Source organism: Rhinolophus hipposideros (assembly GCF_964194185.1).
Source record: "Rhinolophus hipposideros genome assembly, chromosome: 5".
Lineage (NCBI taxonomy): Eukaryota > Metazoa > Chordata > Mammalia > Chiroptera > Rhinolophidae > Rhinolophus > Rhinolophus hipposideros.
This window is the reverse complement of record NC_138051.1, coordinates 77,692,540-77,712,843: the sequence shown is the minus strand read 5'-3', so window position 1 is coordinate 77,712,843 and position 20,304 is coordinate 77,692,540. Positions and strand designations below refer to the sequence as shown.

Here is a 20,304-nt window from a genome sequence, read left to right as displayed (position 1 = left end):
TGTAAGCAGTCTTTATATATTCTAAATACAAGTTCTTTGACAGAACTTACAATATGGTTTGATAGGATTTACAATATAGTTTGAAAATATTTTTTCTCCCAGTCTGTGACTTCTTGTCCTTTTTTTTTAAAAAAAAATTTTCATTGTGGAAGAATACAGTTCAGTGGCATTATGTACATTCATACTGTTGTGCCACCATCTATCCACAGAACTCTTTTCATGTTGCAAAACTGTAACTCTATACCCATTAAACAGTAACTTCTTTTTCTCTCCCTCCAGCACCCAGCACCCACCGTTCTACTTCTGAGTTTGACTACTCTACATAAGTGGAATCATACAGTATTTGTCTTTTTGTGACTGGCTTATTTCACTTAGCATAATGTCAAGGCTCATTCATGTTACAGCATGTGTCAGAATTTCCTTCCTTTTTTAAGCTAAGTAATATTTTATTGTATGTATATACTACATTTTGTTTATACATTCATTTGACACTTAGGTTGCTTCCACCTCACGTCTATTGTGAATAATGCTATGAACGTGGGTGTGCAAATATTTCTTCTCTTAATGCTATCTTATGAAGTACAGAATCACTGACCATAAATGTAAGGGTTTAACTGTGGACTCTCAATTCTGTTCTACTGATTTCTATGCCTGTCCTTGTACCTCTCCTGATCACAATGGCTTTAGGGTAAGTTTTGAAATGAGATAATGTTAAGTCCACCAACTTTTTTCTCCTCTTTCAAAATTGCTTTGGGTATTGTAGAAATTGACAAGCACATCCTAAAAATTATATGGAAATGCAAAGGCCCTAGATTTTCTGCTGTCTAACAATTTTAACCTGATAAGTTCTTCTCAAAAAGATAAAACACTCAAGCAAACATTATAGATTCAAAAGATAAGCTTTGACTTAGGGTCCAATATTACTCTGTACATGTTATAATTGGCTTTCATCTTTCTGGTTGTTAAATAACTATTTCCTACTGAATTTGATCCTGGTCTTAAAGTTTTGTTGACTGGGTTACAGAAATCTTTTCCATAAGATAGGGGCTGAATGGGCCTGAGAAGTACAGTTTATTCTACATGTGGGTGAGAAAAAAGCAGAGTGCTGGTTAATAAGATGTTACTGAGAAACCACTGTTCTTCTTAAATCATGGAAGCCAGAGCAGTCTTCCTTAGTGGAAAAGACAAACATACGTACGACCTGTGAAATCTGATGCTATGAAGTACAGGGCTTGCTAACCTTCCCAGACTGATGAATGCACTCACCAGTGGCAGCGCTGTGGAAGAGTCTACCTCTCCGTTTAAGTACTTGTGTGATCCAGAGCAAGGTCATTAATTTCTTTAATCCTCAAATTCCTCAGCTCTAAGATGGGGTTTACAGACCTATCTCATAGTGTTGTTATCAGAATTAAAAAGAATAAGAAAAAGCTCATGGCACATACAGAGGATAAACAAATGATACCCTCAGAAAAACTTTTGATTCCAAATGTTAAATGTTATAAGAAACTAACTAAAAGAAACTAAGTTCTTCAGGGGGGAAAAATGGTATAGAAATGAATTTTTGAAAATAATCCAGGAGGAAAATTTTGCAATTATCTGATAAGGAACTTGTATCTAGAATGTATAAAGAACCATTTCAACTCAATAATTTTAAAAGACAATTTAAAAATGGGCAAAGGGGGCCGGCCCGGTGGCTCAGGCGGTTAGAGTTCCATGCTCCTAACTCTGAAGGCTGCCGGTTCGATTCCCACATGGGCCAGTGGGCTGTCAACCACAAGGTTGCCGGTTCAATTCCTCGAGTCCTGCAAGGGATGGTGGACACTGTGCCCTGCAACTAATATTGAACTCGGCACCTTGAGCTGAGCTGCCGCTGAGCTCCCGGATGGCTCAGTTGGTTGGAGAGCGTCCTCTCAACCACAAGGTTGCCAGTTCGACTCCCACAAGGGATGGTGGGCTGTGGCCCTTGCAACTAGCAACGGCAACTGGACCTGGAGCTGAGCTGCGCCCTCCACAACTAAGACTGAAAGGACAACAAGTTGAAGCTGAATGGCACCCTCCACAACTAAGATTGAAAGGACAACAACCTGACTTGGAAAAAAGTCCTGGAAGTACACACTGTTCCCCAATAAAGTCCTGTTCCCCTTCCCCAATAAAATATATTTTAAAAAATGGGCAAAGGACTTGAATAGACAGTTCTCCAAAGAAAACATACAAATGGCCAATAAGCACACAAAAAGATACTCAACATCATTAGCCATTAGGGAAATGCAAATCAAAACCACAAGGAGATATACCACTTTATAGCCACCAGAATGATAAAGACGGATAATAACAAGTGTTGGTAAGGACTTGGAAAAACTGAAACATTCATACATTACTCGTGGGAAGGTAATATAGTTGCTTTGCAAAACAGTCTGGCAGTTCTTCAAGAGGTTAAACATAGGGGCTCCTGGATGGCTGAGTTGGTTAGAGCGGGAGCTTTTAACAACACGGTTGCCGGTTCAATTCCCACATGGGCCAGTGAGCTGCGCCCTCCACACTAGATTGAAGACAATGAGCTGCTGCTGAGCTTCTGGAGGGGTGGCCAAGTGGCTCAGTTGGTTAGAGTGTGAGCTCTTAGCAACAAGGTTGCCGGTTCAATTCCCACATGGGATGGTGGGCTGTGCCCCCTGCAACTACGATTGAAAACAGTGACTGGACTTGGAGCTGAGCTGCGCCCTCCACAACTAGACTGAAGGACAATGACTTGGAGCTGATGGGCCCTGGAGAAACACACTGTTCCCCAATATGCTCCAATAAAATTTTTTTTAAAAAACAAGTCCCTTGCCATTATTCTTAAAACAAAACAAAAAAAAGGTTAAACATAAAGTCACCATATGACCCAGCAATTTCATTTGTAGGTAAGTACCTAAGGAGAAAGAACCTATGTCTGCACAAAGAAGTGTATATGAATGTTCATAGCAACATTATGCCAAAATGGAAACTCAAGACATCCATTAACTGATGAATGGATGAATGGGTAAGTATGACATATTCATACAATGCAATATTATCTGGCTATAAAGAGAAATGAAGTACTGATACACACTACAACATAAATGAACCTTGAAAAAATTATGGTAAGTGAAAGAAACAAGTACAAAGGACCACATTGTATGATTCAATTTTTATTCAACGTCTGGAATAGGCAAATATATTAAGATAATATATTGGTTGGTTTTGAGGGACATGGTGGCTAATGGGTACAGGGTTTCTTTTTGAGGTGATAAAAATGTTCTAGAATTCACTTGTGGTGATGGTTGAATAACTCTATGAATACAATAAAAACCAATGCATTGTATACTTTATATAGGAGGTATGGGAAGGATTGGAGAAGTGGCAGCTATGAAGTGTGGGTTTCTTTTGGGGGTAATGAAAATGTTCTAAAATTAATTGTGGTGATGGTTGAAAAATTCTGTGAATAAAACCACAACTTTAAATGGGTAAGTTGTATAGTATGTGAGTTATATCTCAACAAAGCTATCAAAAAATGATGTATGGAATCAAGCCTAAAATTATGGCCTCACATTTTTTTCATTTAAAAGCTTATTTTCGTTTAAATAATAGCAACGTTATGGAAAATGCTATAGTTATACTTCATAGAATTCATTTTAATGAAGAAAGAAACGTAGATACATTTTATTAACAAAATTAAAATAGAGTAAGGAATCAACAAAGAAGTAACCATCAATTTTTTTCTTTAGGCACTTACCGAAGTGAAAAGTTTTATTCACCTATAACCAGAAGAAACTGAATCAGTATATAAAACCTAAGAAAAAATCACATTGCTGGAAATTTGTTTTCTTTAAATAGCTCCTTTTGATTTAAATAAAATATGCAATGGCCAAACAACTAAAATCACAGCAATGGTAACTGCTTAAATTAGACATAATAACAGTATTCTAATGCCAAATGCTGATGCTGAGATTCACTGCTAGTATTTTATTGCTATTTGCTAACGGTAGTGTAGGCCTTCTGTTGTTTTTTGTTTTGTTTTTGCCAACTCTGAAAAATGATTTTAAGTAATTACAGTATTCCTTTAATATTAAAAGGGGCATTTGCTGGTCTACCAAACACAAGACACAGTAAGGACTATTCACCAAATGATGGTGAACAGTCACTTTAATTGTAATATTTCTCTATACAAGTTCTAATAGTATAATATGTGCCTAGCATAAATATAATAATAACACAATAAAAGAATGAAAATTTCCTATTATCTTTTTAATAAATATAAACATATTAAAACTGCCTCAAACTTACTGTTTATCTTTAAACTACTAAAATCTCTTCCTCCACTAAAATCTCTCTCCTCCCTTGAGGTTATAGAAAAAGAATTTCTATGAGTCAAATTCCCACTCCTGGAAACAACAGGTTAATTTCACTACTGTGATAAATTTTAAGTCTATCAGTAGTAGACGGAGGATGAGCCGGTTATGGGCATGATGTTTCAGGAAAGTATGTTTTGAAATTCTCTAGAAGACCAACTGCCTTCACACTGAATGAAATGATATACATTTCTAGTTAAAAACTTGTTTTCTGATAAATGCTGATTTTTAAAAGGTTGTTCTGGAAGACATTTGTGCCTTTTAGAAGTCAAATTCTAGTGTAAATGGAAACTTTTATAAGTTACCGTAAGTCTGGTTAAAAACACTAATGCAATCAGAGATGGTTGTATATGGCGGTAAATGCTAAGATTATGAAAGAATGTTATTAGTTACATTGGTCCCAGATAAAGAAAATGTTAATCTGTAGATACGAGAGGTAATACTTGGGTTTTTCTTAAAAAAATAAAAGTCAGAAATGAAGAAAAGAAGGACACAAAGAGATGATCAGGAGAGAGAATCTTCAAGTCGGAAAGGCAGTCAGGAAAGACGCATGTACTGGTGCGTTCAAACGCTATATATCACTTTCTTTTGACTCCAGCACCTTGAGAAAAGAGGAGAGGAACAGAAGAGGCAACCTAATTATGGTGGAAACTTTGCCGGCAGAGAAATTACCAGCAAAGGCAAGCTCAGGTCTAGCTGTAAGATGAGGCACTTGAGTTTTCCAGAAGTGTGCAAGTCGCAGGCCGCAGCTGGCTCTAAGATCTGGAAAACCCAGCCAAGCACCAAAGTCATGGATATGCCCAGGTTCTGAGCCAGTTAAAAGAGTAAGGATGATCTGTAAGAAGCGTTCTCCTCAAGATGAAGTATCATGTCAAGGTCATAATAAATAGTGATTAGTGATTAAAGAAGCTAAGGCATCTAGGTGTTTGTTTCCTTAACACTACTCAATATTTTTGCTATGTTGTAATCAAGAGTTTCACTTTTGTGAAAATGAAACAACTGAGGATAATTTAGTTGGAAAACGTGCTAATAATCTCTTATTCAATAAACCACATCACTAAGACTAAGCCCTAACCAAGTGACTCTACTGGTTAATGTTCCTAAGAAGCTCCAACTGCTAACCTAAATCTAAGTGACAACACATCTTAGACACTGAACAAACGCTTACATTTCTGCCCATAACCTAGATCCCTTTGGTTTTCTTTAAAATAAAATGTAGTGCTTGCCAACAAAGGGAATAACAGTGTGAAAGTTTGATATATTCAAATCCATAGGTCTCTGTACAGCAAAGCGTGAATTAATGAAGTTTTTATACACAAATATACTGCAGCCATGAAGTCTTACTAGAACAATAATTTCAAAGAAACCTTTTCTCTTGTAAAACAAATGCCAAAGATCAGGCTCTAAGGGCCAATTTCAAAAATCTGAGGGGCAGAATTTGATCCATTAACAAATTTAACTATGAGAAAAGCACCAACTATTGGTATTACCCACTAAAAGCTGTAGTGTTATTTGGAATTGGACTGTAACACTCTCAATTCATTTTATTTTGGGAGAGTTTGATAATGCAGCACGTAAAGGAATAATCCATGACATTTTAACTAGAGAAATGCACATACTTTCCTCTGGGTCCTCACTGGCGAGGACGTTGCTAGAAAGTTCCTGTACAGCAGTTCGTGACTCAGGCGTAGATTGATGAGGTCCTAGGTGACTGTCCCTCTGAGCTTCCCACTCTTCATTGAAGCCGCCATCGTCATTTTCTGTTACAGAGTTTTGTGACTCATTCCCTGTACCTTCAAGAAAAAGGGGAAATCACAGCTGTAACATTTACACAACTTTTTAATACTTTTAAGTACATGGGAACAGTAACTACTTGATTGTCACTGCTACTAGGTTAGCTGGCTCTGAAACCACGCATCACAGGCTGCAGAAAGGCCTGCTCTGCTGGTTGCTCACCCACCAGCCATTTCTCCCCTTATTCCTGAGGGCAGAGCTCTGATTTTTTTGGGTTTCCAGCTCTCACCGACAATACTCTGCAGGTAAATCCTGATCAATCCAAGCCAAGCATGTAATTTCATCATTCCTCTTTCCAATGAAAATTCTATGGCTGTGTGTTTGGTACTAGTCACATGTGAGGCAAAGTCTGCTGGGAACTTGGGGGAAATTTTTCTCACTTTAAGAGAAACAGGAAGATACCAACCATCCCTTTCTTCCCCTGGATGTTGTCTTATCTGTACATGATGCCTGGAACTGCACATGTCACCTTGTGACCATCAGGGGCAGTAGGCTGAGGCCCAAGCCCACACCTAAGCATGGCAGAGCAGGAAGATGGAAAGAACCTGGGCCCTTGATAACACCAATGAGCCACAAAATTAAACAACCCTACAAATGTCTACAGCTCAGGATTCTGGTCATGTGAGAGAACACATTTCTTTTTTGTTTAAAGCAAAGGAATTGGGTTTTCTGATGTTTTCAGCCGAAAGCTTCCTAACTGATGGCACTCACCACTGGCTTTAGTGACTAAGTTACAAAAGTAGACCATTACTAGGGGGAGAAGGGAGGAGAAAAGAGGGGTGCATTTTGTATGGGCTAGTCATTTCGTTATGACAGTCACTCTGACTGAAAATTGTGAGCATAACATGATAGTCTTGAGAACCTTCCATACATCAAAAATAATTATAATATGTAAGTTGATAATACTTTTTTCCCCTCCTTTACTTTTTTTTTTATACAAGTGATACATGTTCATAGCAGAGGTAAATTTACCATGAATAAATAAAGCTTGTACACTTTAGGCCTCTTGCATGGACTTTCTCTGGGAAGGGCTCTTACAATTCTGGATTTGTAATTCGTATGCTTTTTCTTAACCAGAGAAATTCTCCATAAACTGGAATATTCCCTGGTTTGGAGTTTATGAAATCATATAAGCATAAGGTTTATAAACAAAAACAGCAGTCCCTGCTCTGCCCCATCCCTCCTCACTCCTAATCCTCATTCCTGCTTTCAACCCTTTCAGCTGTTTTCTTTGGGTATTTACCTCCATAATTAATTATAAATAGTATGTTTATAGTACTACATCTTGATGCTTTTATTTTAGATATTAATACTTCCTATAGGGAAGATGGAAGCATTAGCTCCCATACTCATGGTAAATTTAATATATAAATATATTAAATTTAACTCTCCCAATATTCTCAATGTCATAATTTTATGTTAAGTTCAGTCTGTATACTATAATTATGCAAATAGTGTTCACAACTAAACTACTTTGCTACAGCCAGAATAAACTACATTTGCTTCTTTCATACATCTTTTTGTTTTCCCTGGAAAACTGTCACGTTTTTTCCCTTAACTAATTTCCTATATATTATTTTTGACTAATTCATCCTCAAACACTCTAACAGAGTTTACACTCAGGTAACCTCCCAGTTCTATTATTTTTTTCCCCCTCTACAGACATCCCCCTTGGAGCTCTGTGCCCTTTTGTTCCAATCTAACTTCTAGTTCCTCTAACAGTGGTTTTCAACTAGAGGGTAGAACTTCCGTTCCAGGAGGTGTCTGGAAGTAACTATGATGGAGGAGTTTTTAGTTATTGCAATACCTCGAAGTCACTACCAACATTTAGTGGGTGAAGGGCCAGGAACGCTAAATATCCTGCAATGTGAGGAGAAGCCCCACACAATGAAGAACTGCCCCACCAAAATACCGCCATTACTCCCACTGAGGACTCTGCAGTTCATTCAGATACTTCTCACTTCGCGGCCCTTGCCCATGTTGTTTCTTCTTCTGGAAAGATCTTCCTTCCACTCTTCAGCTGGCCATCTCCTATTATCACTTCCGCCGGAAAGCCTTCCTTCTCTTTCCAGAATAAAGAAATTCCTATACTATAAACTTTCACAGCAATTTACACTTCTCCTTTATAGGACTTATCACAACTGTATGAATTATTTGTTGAATGTTTGTGTTTCCCCAAATAGGCTGTAAGCTCCCCAGGGACGAGATACCTCATTCAGTGCTCTGCCCCCAGTATCTAACAAAACATCAGTTAGGTGCTCGATCAACAGTTGTCAAAAGGGTAAAATCCTGACATGCCAAATACAAACTCATACTCACATATACATAAACATATATACTCATGACAACCAATCTTTCAATTTTCTTTAGCTTAACACAGGTTAACACGATAACCAGACTTGCAGCAGTTGTTTCCAATATATTGTATTTCCTACTTCTCTTCTAGGTCTACTACTGGTATAATGTCTCCTTGTTCTGTTGCCTTGCTCACTGCAGAACAGGCCTGATACTGCTGAGGCAGTAGGTCGCCAGTCGCCCGCCGGTTGGCCGCTCATGACAGCTCTCGCCAGCTGCCAGCTGCTCGAGGCTACTCACCATGCTGCCGGCCACAGCAGCAGGCAGCAGGCAGCACACAGCACACAGCAGCCCAGCTCCAGGGAGAGCTGTTGTTCACAATCTTAGTTGTAGAGGGCACAGCTCACTGACCCATGTGGGAATTGGACCAGCGACCTCAGTGTTAGGAGCACGGGGCTCCAACTAACTGAGCCACCGGGCCGGCCTGTTTACTTTCTTCTTAACTACTGATATTGTTTTATTATTCAATTCTTTCTAATAACAGCTCCTAAATTATATTCTCCTTAACATCTTCTGTGGTACCCATGAGTGGGCCTTCCTATCTCCCTCCCATCCTAGGTCATCATTATTATCCTCCTTCAAAAAGTCATGTCCACCTGGAATATTTCATCTTCTCAGTATAAACATTACCACATCTCAAATAAAATTCTATTTAAGTTACTCTGGCCATGTCAGACAAGAGATTCTCATTTTTAACATGTTTGGAGAGAGAGCTTATTTTTTCTTTTAAAATTATAGCCTCAACTTAAACCTTTCCATACTGGTATTAATGCTATTTAATGGCAGAAATTCTTAATCTAGGGTGCCTTGGCTGTACTGTTGGGTTTGGAACATCGGAACTCCTTACATATTTAGGGTATTACCACAACTTTTAGGAGATTCTCAAAAGAATCTATGACTAAATCATTGCTTCATAACTCATTGTTAGCCTCTAAGATGACAATGACCCTTAAAACCAAGAAATTACTAAATAAAAGTCACCTACTTTGTACATTATAATTGGAGCTTCGGGAGACCTTCCTTTGGGCTTCTGGGTCTCCTTTTGCCATATTCACCAACCACACCATTGTAGCTGTTGAGAACGACAAAAGTCAAGGTGAAAACTGGAAACACAGAAGGAAAGTGCACAAATAGCAGGCCATTAGTTCTCTACACAAATCACCGATTTTCTTAATGTTGCCTTCAGAATCCTTAACAATCAAAGTAAATGCATATTAAAAACCACAAAATATTCTCTTTGATTTGGGCATATAAAAAAAATTCTTTAACTGACTGTTTGCTGTAGCTTTCAAACTGCAGCTGCTATTTTAAAACTGTTCATCATCATTTACAGTCCGTGAAAAGTAACCAAAAGGAAAACTGTCCAGACCAGCAAGATTCCACTGAGACAATAGCTGGACTAGTTGAATATCCTATAATAATGTGAATTAACTCATGAAAATTACTTCTTGGAATTAAATTGGAGGACAAACTAGGGCATCAGATGATTATTATAACTCTAAAAATGCATGGAATAAATTTTCTTCATATTATGTCTCATTTCTGGGATTTTCAATAAGGCTAAACTGTGTTATACGTAGGGAATAAGAAAAAAAGGTTAAAAGCAATAAACACAAAGGGGAGAGTCAATTGGTCTCTTCTATGTCCCTTCCACAAACACACACACAAGATAGATAGATAGATAGATAGATAGATAGATAGATATAGGTTGATCTAGATATACACATACATCTTTGTCACATTTCGTTAAGAGGCAATGTGGATACTTTAACAGGGTGCTTCTCATATATTGCAGTTGGAATTAAAAATGGTATAATTTTGATTGGAAGGAACTTGGTAACATCTCATAAAACTACATGTGCTTCAACCCTTCAACCCAGGAATACCACTTTTGGGAATTTATCCTAAAAACACCAATTAAATAACATAAAAATATATATAATCATGTACTCTATAGGGCTACAGCAGGAACCAAATGCCAGCAGCAACCTGAGTCCAAACTGGTCATAGTAAACAATTTTAAACAAAATACTTGGCATCTGTGTCTCTCTGGCTTTTTGTTACTGATTTTATAATTATATCCATGGCCTTAACACTCTTAGACTTCTTGAATAACTTATAAAAGAAATACATGACCAAAGAGGCTGAAAATTCTATAGTAGACATACTTCCTCGTTCACCACGGCTTTGTAATTTTGAGATCAAACAAGTTTCATTATACAATAACCCAACATAAGCCAGGAAGGCAATACACTGTTCAACTAAATCAAAACCCAAATAAGAGAAACAGAAGGGCAACCACCATGTACAAGGCTTATGGATTTCTGGAGCCTTCTTGTCAATAAAGGCAGCAGTTATTTATCTGATTTTCTTTCTTTATGTAAGCATCAAAAAGTATTGCTACAAACTCTTTTGTTTTAATATTTAGTATTACTGCAGAAATTGGGTCAGCAAACATTTTCTGTAAAAGGGCAGACAGTAAACATTTCGGGCTTATGGGTTACATCTTGTCTCTGTCACATATTCTCCTATGTTCTTGTTTTTTATTCTTCTGCTCAAGAACATCCTATGATTCCCCAGTGATCATGAAAGCATACAGAGATCTAAACCAGTCACTCAAAGCTATTTTTGATCTTGCCCTAATCTGCCTTTCCAAACTCTTCCTAGTACTCTCCCCATTTTGTAACCTATATTCTAGTCAAATTGAATACTTGAAATCTGATAGAGGCCCCACACTTACGTCTGCAAGCCATTCTTTGTGACAAGCCCACTTTTGAAATCAACTCCCATCTGTGCTTGCTGAAATCCTACTCATCTTAAAAGGTTCAAACCAAATGCTGTCTCTTCCATGAAGCCTTCCCTGATTCCCCAGCCAGATTTTCCTTCTTTTTGAACTCTCTCTACAGTTTGATCATGTCTCTTCAGAATCTGATAACACTCTGCCTTGGATGTTGCTTGTTTATATACTTGTCTCATCTTACTTCTAAAGTGTAAGCAAATGAGCTCTGAGTAGCTTAATCACCTTCATGTCCTCCACAGTGCTCTGTGGGAACAGATCAGGCCAATGCTCAATAAATATTTACGGAATGATTAGGAAGAGTATACCTATAAACAGAAAAAAAAAAGGCAAGCACATTCTAGAAGAACAGTACAATTCTTTCATAAGCCAGGATACGATTCACTTGCAATATCTGTATATAACAAGTACTCAATAACACTTGACTAGTAATATTTTAAATGAGAATACTGGCTCCCCAGTCTCTTAACTATTTCTTCTAGCTCTACACATATTGAAAACTCTCCTGAACCAATGTCACATAGAAGACAATTTGCAAGGAAATGGAGATCTGCAGAAGTTCCATTAATGCCATGCATTTAAGATGAGAAAAAGTAATGATATGATAATGACCATAGTTACATGTGTTTGAACTCCTATAAATTCTAAGCTGTTTACTAACTTAGTATCATTCCGAAATACTTACAGGAGTAAATGAGAGCTGGAAAGAGAGTTTCATTTCTCTCCTGAGCTGTTTCAACCAGCATACGGAGTGGGCCTTTTGGACACAAAACAGCCACTAAATCTAGAAAGAGAAAAATGGAAAAAATATCTGTAAGAAATGTATTGGCTAAATTTGTAAAGGGGTGTGTTAGGGAGGAATTAACTAATGGAAAAGGTTGAAATTTTTTTTTTACACAAAAGGATGTGAAATATGAATAATTAATATGAAATAAATAGCAAGTAAACTGATGGGGGACACAACAACCTCAAAAAATACATGAAAGCATACAGAAGATCTGTGCAAATTTCATTTCGGTTTTGATGCTATTTGGTTAGTTTAGTGTGTCATCACTGGGTTCTATGAATAAGTCTTCTCAGTTTGAAGAAAAGAGGCAGAGATAATGACAAGACAGAACTATTCTAGAACAGTTTTCAATTTCCAATTAGTAGAACCAAGAACAAGTCATTATCAAACAAACCATACCTAGGAGTCACAGAAGCTTTAAGAGGAATTTAATAGCAGGGATTTGACTGAACTTTTCAAAATATGAAGAGCAGAGAAGAGATTCATCTCCCCTTTTTGAAAAACAGAATATGTACTACTTAGGGGTATTTGAAATAAAAGGGCAGTAAATTAAAAAACAAAACAAAAAACTAATAAACCTTTCCATGAGAAAGTTTAGCATTTCTTTTTTTTAACTTTAAATACATTTTTATTACACAAAAGTTGTCACGTAATTGCATATTTCTTTAGTTCTCCTGTCAAAAGCACTTCACAAATATTCAGGTCTTATAATACATGTGGTGCTGAAAAACGGTTATTTCACAAAAACAGCGACTCCGAGAGGAAGCAATATGCTTCAATTATTCTTGATTCTACCACCATCTTTTCCACAACTGTAATTTTTCTTACATTTTCTGTGTCATGAAAATTCAGAAATAGAAATATAGAAAATAATTTCAAACATTTATAAATATAAAACAGGTACAGCTAAAATTTTTAAGGAAGACTTGATAGCTTATGTTGACATTACTATCATTCAGATGCAATTAAGTAAAAAACCTCACTCCTGCCAAGTGGTCATGTCTTCTTGTATACTACTACTACTAAAGATCAGTATTAGTAGTACTACTACTACTAAAGATACTAAAGATCACACACACACACACACACACACACAGAGAGAGAAACTGCTACCCTCACTGTTTTCAATTTGATTTATTTTGGAAAGAAAATGGAAATTTGCTGTGCTCCAAAACAGTGGGATTTTCAACCTGTTTGAAGCTGCCATGTTCTGTAACTATCTTGGTTTTATGACACACTCCCCCTTATAGAACTGCTAAATAATAAACTCCCATATTTTTAGAGCAATTAATGTGAATTACAATTAATTTTGTTTAGAATCTTTGTGAAAAATTAAAATATCTTGAGACCTTGTAAAAATGAAGTTGAGAATCATTACTCTAAAAACTGGATACAAGTCTCTTATTTTAAATGAACTCAAAGCTCTGAAGAAGAAGAAACTGAGAATTGATGGAAGAAATAGTATGCTGTAGTAGAAAGAATACTGGACTAGGGATTCCAATTCTACATCAAACAGTGAAAGCTTGTGCAAATACTTTACCTCTATATACATCAGGTTTCTTAGCAGTAAAACAAGGAAAACCGCCTTGCTTACTTCACAGTATTATACAACAAAAAAAATAATAACAGCTAATATTTACTGATATAATGTTCTAAGTGTTATATGTATCGTTAAATTTAACCTTCACAACAACTAAGACTTAGGGGTTGAGTAATGTGTCTGTGGTCACATAGCCAATAAGTGACAGTAGAAGAGTCTAGATGTGAACTTACACAGTCTGTCCCCAGAACTAGCATTTTCTTTTTTTTAAATATCAAAAATGGAATCAGACTCATTACTCTTTATTACAATTCACCTCTGATGATGGAAATACGTCCTGCTTCATTTAATTAAATTTTAACTTGCTCTAGTATGTCATAATGGTGCCCGAATAAGGCCTGTAGCCCGAGACTGGTAAGGGTGGTGACAGTTCCACTGAACACCTAAGAGCCCAGCATCATGTATTTTCAGAAGTGAGATGGTCACTATTAACAATGTCTGGAAATCCAAAGTGGCTAAAGTGAAGTCTGTATTGTGGCTTTAATATGTACAGAGACATGTATAACCCTGATTTATGTTTTGGGTATCTGAGGCAAGAGGTTCTCAAGCTTATATCCTCCAAAGAGGGAAACCTTGCATAAGTCATTGCTGTTGCCGCTGTTAGCAGAACCAGATGGCTAGACATTGGCAATGGCCCACGAATCTGTAAAAAAAGCACAGGTGGAGCCAGTTGTTGGCCAGGGTAAGATGACTGCCTAACGTTAACTTTGCTGACTGTTGGACCCCATTCTTCGATCAAAGACGCATGGATTAAGGAATGAAAAGCAGCAGCTTTTCAATAAGCTCTACCACATGTAGTATTGATACTGTCCACAAAGTGTTCCAGTTTCCATTGCTGTTCATTCATTTGATCCCAAAGGACTCCCAGCGTAGCCAAAGTTCCCAGAGAGGCCTGACATTCTCTAATACCTTGTCAACTGACAATGGACTGAGGACAGAAGAGGCTACCCTCTCCTGCAGGTAACAGTTTGGTGTTAGCAAGGAGGCCCCGGTGGCTGAGCTGAGCTGTAGAATGCTGCCTCCATGATCCGGAGGAAATGGAGAAGGATATGGAGCTTCACATATCCTCAAGATATGTGAGAATCTCTGTTTCCAGGAGAACTTAATACGCAGTCAGAAACTGCCATCCTAATGGTGTATAGTACTGGACTAAGGGCAGTTTCTCACACCAGAAACCCACGGCTAACTTAATATCATCATGGATGATCCAGAGATTTCAGAAAGTTTGAGAGGAGGCTGCTAAAGCCTCTACAATGAATGATTCTCTGGGGGCAGGGAGGGAACATTTATGGGCGTGACTGTTGTATCACAATTTGGACAGATTCTAGAGCCCTTTGTTGTAAGGGGCCCCAATTCAAGATGGGCCAATTTGTAATAGTATAAACAGTCTTACATAAAATTTGTAAATGAAGAGTATGTTACCTAGAGGTCCCAAAAAGGCCTAAAAGTTACTGGGCTTGTTTTAACATCGTGGGTGCAGGGGGTCAATTGCTATTTCTTGACAGTGTCAGAGATGCAAAAGCCCTCAGCTTACTAAGTACTTTTTAGGAATTTAACTGGGGTGGCAGGGCCTTGTTCTATGTACAGGGAAATGCCAACCACCACCCCCTTTTGAGCTCCTTTGTGACTACTTGTATGTCCTCAATGAGGATGTCAAATGAATGTCTTCAGAGGATGATATCAGCGTGATGTTATTTCTGTGCTCCTGGAGAAAGCTGGATGTGGTTAAGATATAGTCTGCAAAGATTGTGTACAATGGTAAGAATGCTTAAGTACTCCATGGGTAGCTAGGTAAAGATATAATGTGTCCCTCTGAAGGTGAAGAGTAACTGTGATTGTTGAAAAAGGCACTGAATAGAACATATTAGTAAAATCTCTGAGTACAAAGTATTTAGCAGTGCTGATTGGATGGAGTCTAGAACTAGCATTCTTAATCATAGCTATGGAATAATAGATGAGTACTTTGCAAACCATCAAGTACTATATAACCTAAAGTTATTATGAAAGGCAGGCATAGAGAACATAGGACTTCTTTAGATCTATAGGAGAACGGAATCAATCCAATTCTATTTCCACAGACTTTTTCTTTGTCAATCAAGAGAGGATGATGAGTTTCCTATTATAGGTCACCTGACATTTTAATAAGCATTTGTATAGGGATAAAAGACCACTGCCTACTTATAATATAGAGACCACATACTGATGTCTGAAAATGGCTCTCTTTCGGCTTTCATGCAGGGTGACAGCCACAGAGTACACACCTGTACAGCTGCCTTGGTCATTCAGGGCTAGGGTACATTCTGACTGTTCAGGATCCATGTAACACTGGCTGTTAATGAATTTGAATTTCACTATTTTTAAAAGAATAATTCTACCCACGTTGCCTTATAAAAAGTATGTAACCTAATTTTAGTTTTAAAAATTGATCACTTTATATGTATTAAGCACTCTGCTAGAATTTTTCACCATACATTCTGAACCCTTACAACTTTAGGAAGCATTGTTCCCATTTTTCAAATGAGGAAACTGAAGCTCAAAGAACCTGAGTAACTTTCCTAAAGTCATAAAGGCTGTCAACGGTCCAGAGAAGATTTGACTCTAAGTCTTGTGACCAGAGTCTATGGATCCTTCCACTAATCTATCACTAAGTAAAACTGGGGACAGTAATAAGACATTTTTAAAGAACTTAATCTCAAAAAAATCAAAATCTTTGTATCAAAAAGATACCATAGCTAATTAATTATTTACTGAAGAGTTATGGGGTATAACCATTATCATTTTCGTAAGTCAAGATAACGGGAAGATGAAGGAAAACACACCCGTGAGGCATTTATGTAACAAACACAATGTCAGTCTTGGGTTTTACCATATACTGAAATCACGGCCAAGATGAGCCACGCAGTCCACTCTGGGAGGTACTTGATAAACACCAGGGCCATGAGGGCACTGATCATAATGAGATACGCCTGCTGGAGTCGCAGCGGACCTTTCCAATGAATGGCAATCATTCCCACCACACCAAAATTCCAGATCAAGAGTGCAACAGTAATGTAGTCCATGGCAACGTTATAGGTTTTAAATACTTCCCTGAAAATAATTACATAGAGATGTAAAAAGATTTATGTACAATAATTCATCAAAACATTGTTTACAACTATGGTTCCCAAACATGAGATGTTCATTTCCTACACCTTCACATTTTTACCATATCTGTATCAACTAGGCTTTTAACACTTTTCTTTAAATTAACTTTTTCCCTCAAGTTGAGCTTATTTTAACAGAAAAATGTATAATTCATATAAATGGGAAACCAGTATCACAGACTATAAAAACAAGTACAAGTACAAAAACTAAAAAAGGCTGTATACCATCTAAAATGCCATTCTACACTTTGGGAAACCCTCATTTAAAATAGCTGAAATTGGAAAAAATTAAACATGCACAATACATTTTATAGCTAGGATGTATATTATTTTCCTAAAATGAAATTTAGTACAGCCATTAAAAAGGTATATATTTTGTATACACACACACAAACATGGAATATAGATAGACATGACACACTGTTGCCTGGGGAAAAAAATGATCTCATTTATGAAACAATGTGTGAGTAGTGAGAGCAATATATCAATATAGTGACTCCTGAAAGGATGAGGGACTTATCTTTAGATGATGGGAGTTTGGTCATTTTTTTCACTTTTTTCTTTTTCTTTATAATCTTGTGATCTCTCTCTCTCTCTCTCTCTCTCTCTCTCTCTCTCTCTCTCTCTCTCTCTCTGTCTCTCTCTCTCTCTCTCTCTCTCCCTCCCTCCCTCCCTCCCTCCTTTCTATCTCCCTCCCTCCCTCCCCAATGACTGTTAAGTCATTTTTGTAAAGAACAAAACACTATTTTAATTTGGGGGGATAAAATTTCACCATCTAAAAATAAAAAGATTACAAGTATAGAAGATGCCTTTTCGTAATTGAAGAGAAAGCAAGCACTCATTTAAGCACAAACTTTGGGTGCCGAGACTATCCAGAAAGACAATTTTTCCATTTTGAAATCTCAAAATAAATGTTGAAATTTCTAGACAATGCAGCTATTTGTATTAAGCATTTCAGATATCCTAGCACTCAAAAACAAAAACAAAACAAAAAACAAAAAACACACAAATTATTATTAATCTTTGGCTAGGTAATACATGTATAATATAAAATTCACGATACATACTGTGAAAAGTAAGTTTTCCTCCCCACCTTGTCCCACAGTGCCCCTCTCCAAAGGAAAAGTACTATTATTAATTTCATTTGTATCCTTCCAGTGATTGTCTATACATATCACATATACTTTATTAAACACAAATAATAGCATATTGTATACACTGTTCTATACCAGGCTTTTTTCTCTTAACAATACTCACGGAGATCTTTCCACATTAGTATATCAGAGCTGCCTCTTTCTTTTTAATGGCTTTATTCAATAAATGTACCCTAATTTATTTAATTCATTTAACCAGTTTTCTGTTGATGGACATTTAGAGTGATTCCATCCATTCTTTTGCTATTAGAAACAATGCTACAATGATTGTTCCTACAAATTATTAGGTTCAGGACATATGCACTTAAAATTTTAATATGCCAAACTGCTCTTAAAAGTTATAAACCAATGTGTACTTGTTCATTTCCCTGCAACCTGATTATCCCAACACCAATTACTATGAATACATAATCCATCTATAGCCTACTGATTCTATACTACCTTTATCTTAAATTCCATTATATATTTGAGCTTTTCTACTGATCACTATTCATGGTGCAGGTGTCCTATTTTAATTATTGTAGGTTTATTATATTTTCAAATCAGGTAGGACTAGTATCCCTTCATTTTTCTTCTTTTTCAGAATTCTTTGGAGTAAGTTCACTTATTAATTTTTCCAAATAAACTTAGAATTATCTTGTCCAGATCAAAAATAAATTGTTCATATTTTTGTTGGGCTTATATTAATTTTTACAATACACTTAGAGAGAACTGACATCATTATGATACTAAGTCTTCTTATGAAACCTGGTATACCTTTCTATTTAAGTCTTCTAAGCCTTTCAGAAGCATTTAAAAATTTCTTAACAAATCTTGCACGATTCTTGTTTAATCCTAGATATTTTTGTCTCTTTTGCTGCTATCATAAATGGGATTTTTTTTCCTTTCATTATGTTCTCTAACTAGTGTCTTCATGAATGCTACTGAATTAATTTTGTATTCAGATGCCTTGCCAAGTTTTCTTAGTGATTCTATAATTGCCTTTTGGTGAGTTCTGAAACTAAGTACACAATCATTTTAACTCCAAATACTGGTAATTTAACCTTCTTTTCCAAATTGTATAGCTCGTATGTCTTTCTCTCTTTTAATTGTGCTCTATTCCCTCTAGAGCAATGTCAGACAACAATATTGATAAAGGAAATCCTCATCTTGTTACTGACATAATAGGCATGCTTCTAGAATTTCCATATGAAGATGATACTGACTTTTAGAAGAGATTTATTCATTTTATCATGTTAAAAAAGGAACTATCGATTTGTTTTATTACAGAATTTCATCAAGAACAGGTGTTAAATTTTATCAAATGCCTTTCAGCATGTACAGAGATGATGACTTAGTAACATGGTGACATATATTGAAATTTGCTAATAATGAACCACTCTTCCATTCAGCAAACAAACCCCATTTTGTCATAAGGTATTATTTCCTTGATGTGTTGCTGAATCCTACTTGTTAATACTTAGTTATTCTTTTGATATCAATAAATAGGATTGGTCTAGTTTCCTTTTTCTTCGTAATTTAGAGGTATTTAGTATCAATGTGATGCTGGCTTTATAAAATGATGTACTGTTGTTATTGGTGGAGCTAAGATGAGAACTTCTTCAACAACCTTCTGTATTTTTTCTTTGCTATACTTAGATTTTCTATTGCATCAGTGGTCAGTTTTGACAATTTTTTCTAGAAAATCATCCATTTCATATAGATTCTCATATTTGTTTCTTTAGTCTATCATTTTTTCTTACTGGCTCTACCAAATTCATCAATTTATTTATTAGTTTTTATTGCTTCTGTTCCTAATTTAAGAGCTAGTGCAATGGTTTACAAACGTTATTTCTACCACGGGTGCTGAGAGAAAGGTCAGGTTGGCAAATCTCTGAGCCTCTCTATTCTCTTCAACAGAGCAGCTCTATTTTTTCTATTTTATGTGTAATATTTTCATGTAACATTTCATTTGGAAAAACCAACTCACTGATGAAACAATATAAGGGTTTGAAAATTAATTAAATCATATTTATATACTTTCTTGAAATCCTTTCTTAACATTCTGATTCATAGATTTCTACTGGAAGTAAAGAATACAAAAAAATCTTCACTGAAAGAATTAAATTCTTCACTAAAAAAGACTTAGAATTGACTATAGTTTTCCGTTCTTTCAGTTCTACTTATTTATAAGTAAGGATCAACAGAAGAATATCGATAATATTAACTCGTCTTATATATAACAAGTATGATCTACATATGGAAACAATTATAATTTAAGAGTAGTTCATCAATAAAAGACACTGCTTTAAATGACAGAGAGCTCAA

At 36.4% G+C, this 20,304-nt stretch overlaps 1 protein-coding gene across 3 annotated transcripts in view; it reads right to left on the bottom strand.

Moving 5' to 3' along the window:
• The window catches only part of PSEN1 (presenilin 1), a 63,395-nt gene that overhangs the window by 7,191 nt on the left and 35,900 nt on the right, over window positions 1-20,304 (bottom strand). For all 3 annotated transcript variants that reach the window (XM_081050070.1, XM_081050071.1, XM_081050072.1), the window contains exons 7-10: window positions 16,567-16,787; window positions 11,999-12,097; window positions 9,502-9,588; window positions 5,987-6,160 (exon numbers count right to left, since the gene is read on the bottom strand). In XM_081050070.1, coding sequence (XP_080906196.1) covers window positions 5,987-6,160; window positions 9,502-9,588; window positions 11,999-12,097; window positions 16,567-16,787 — 581 coding nt within the window. The remainder of the gene's footprint in view (window positions 1-5,986; window positions 6,161-9,501; window positions 9,589-11,998; window positions 12,098-16,566; window positions 16,788-20,304) is intronic.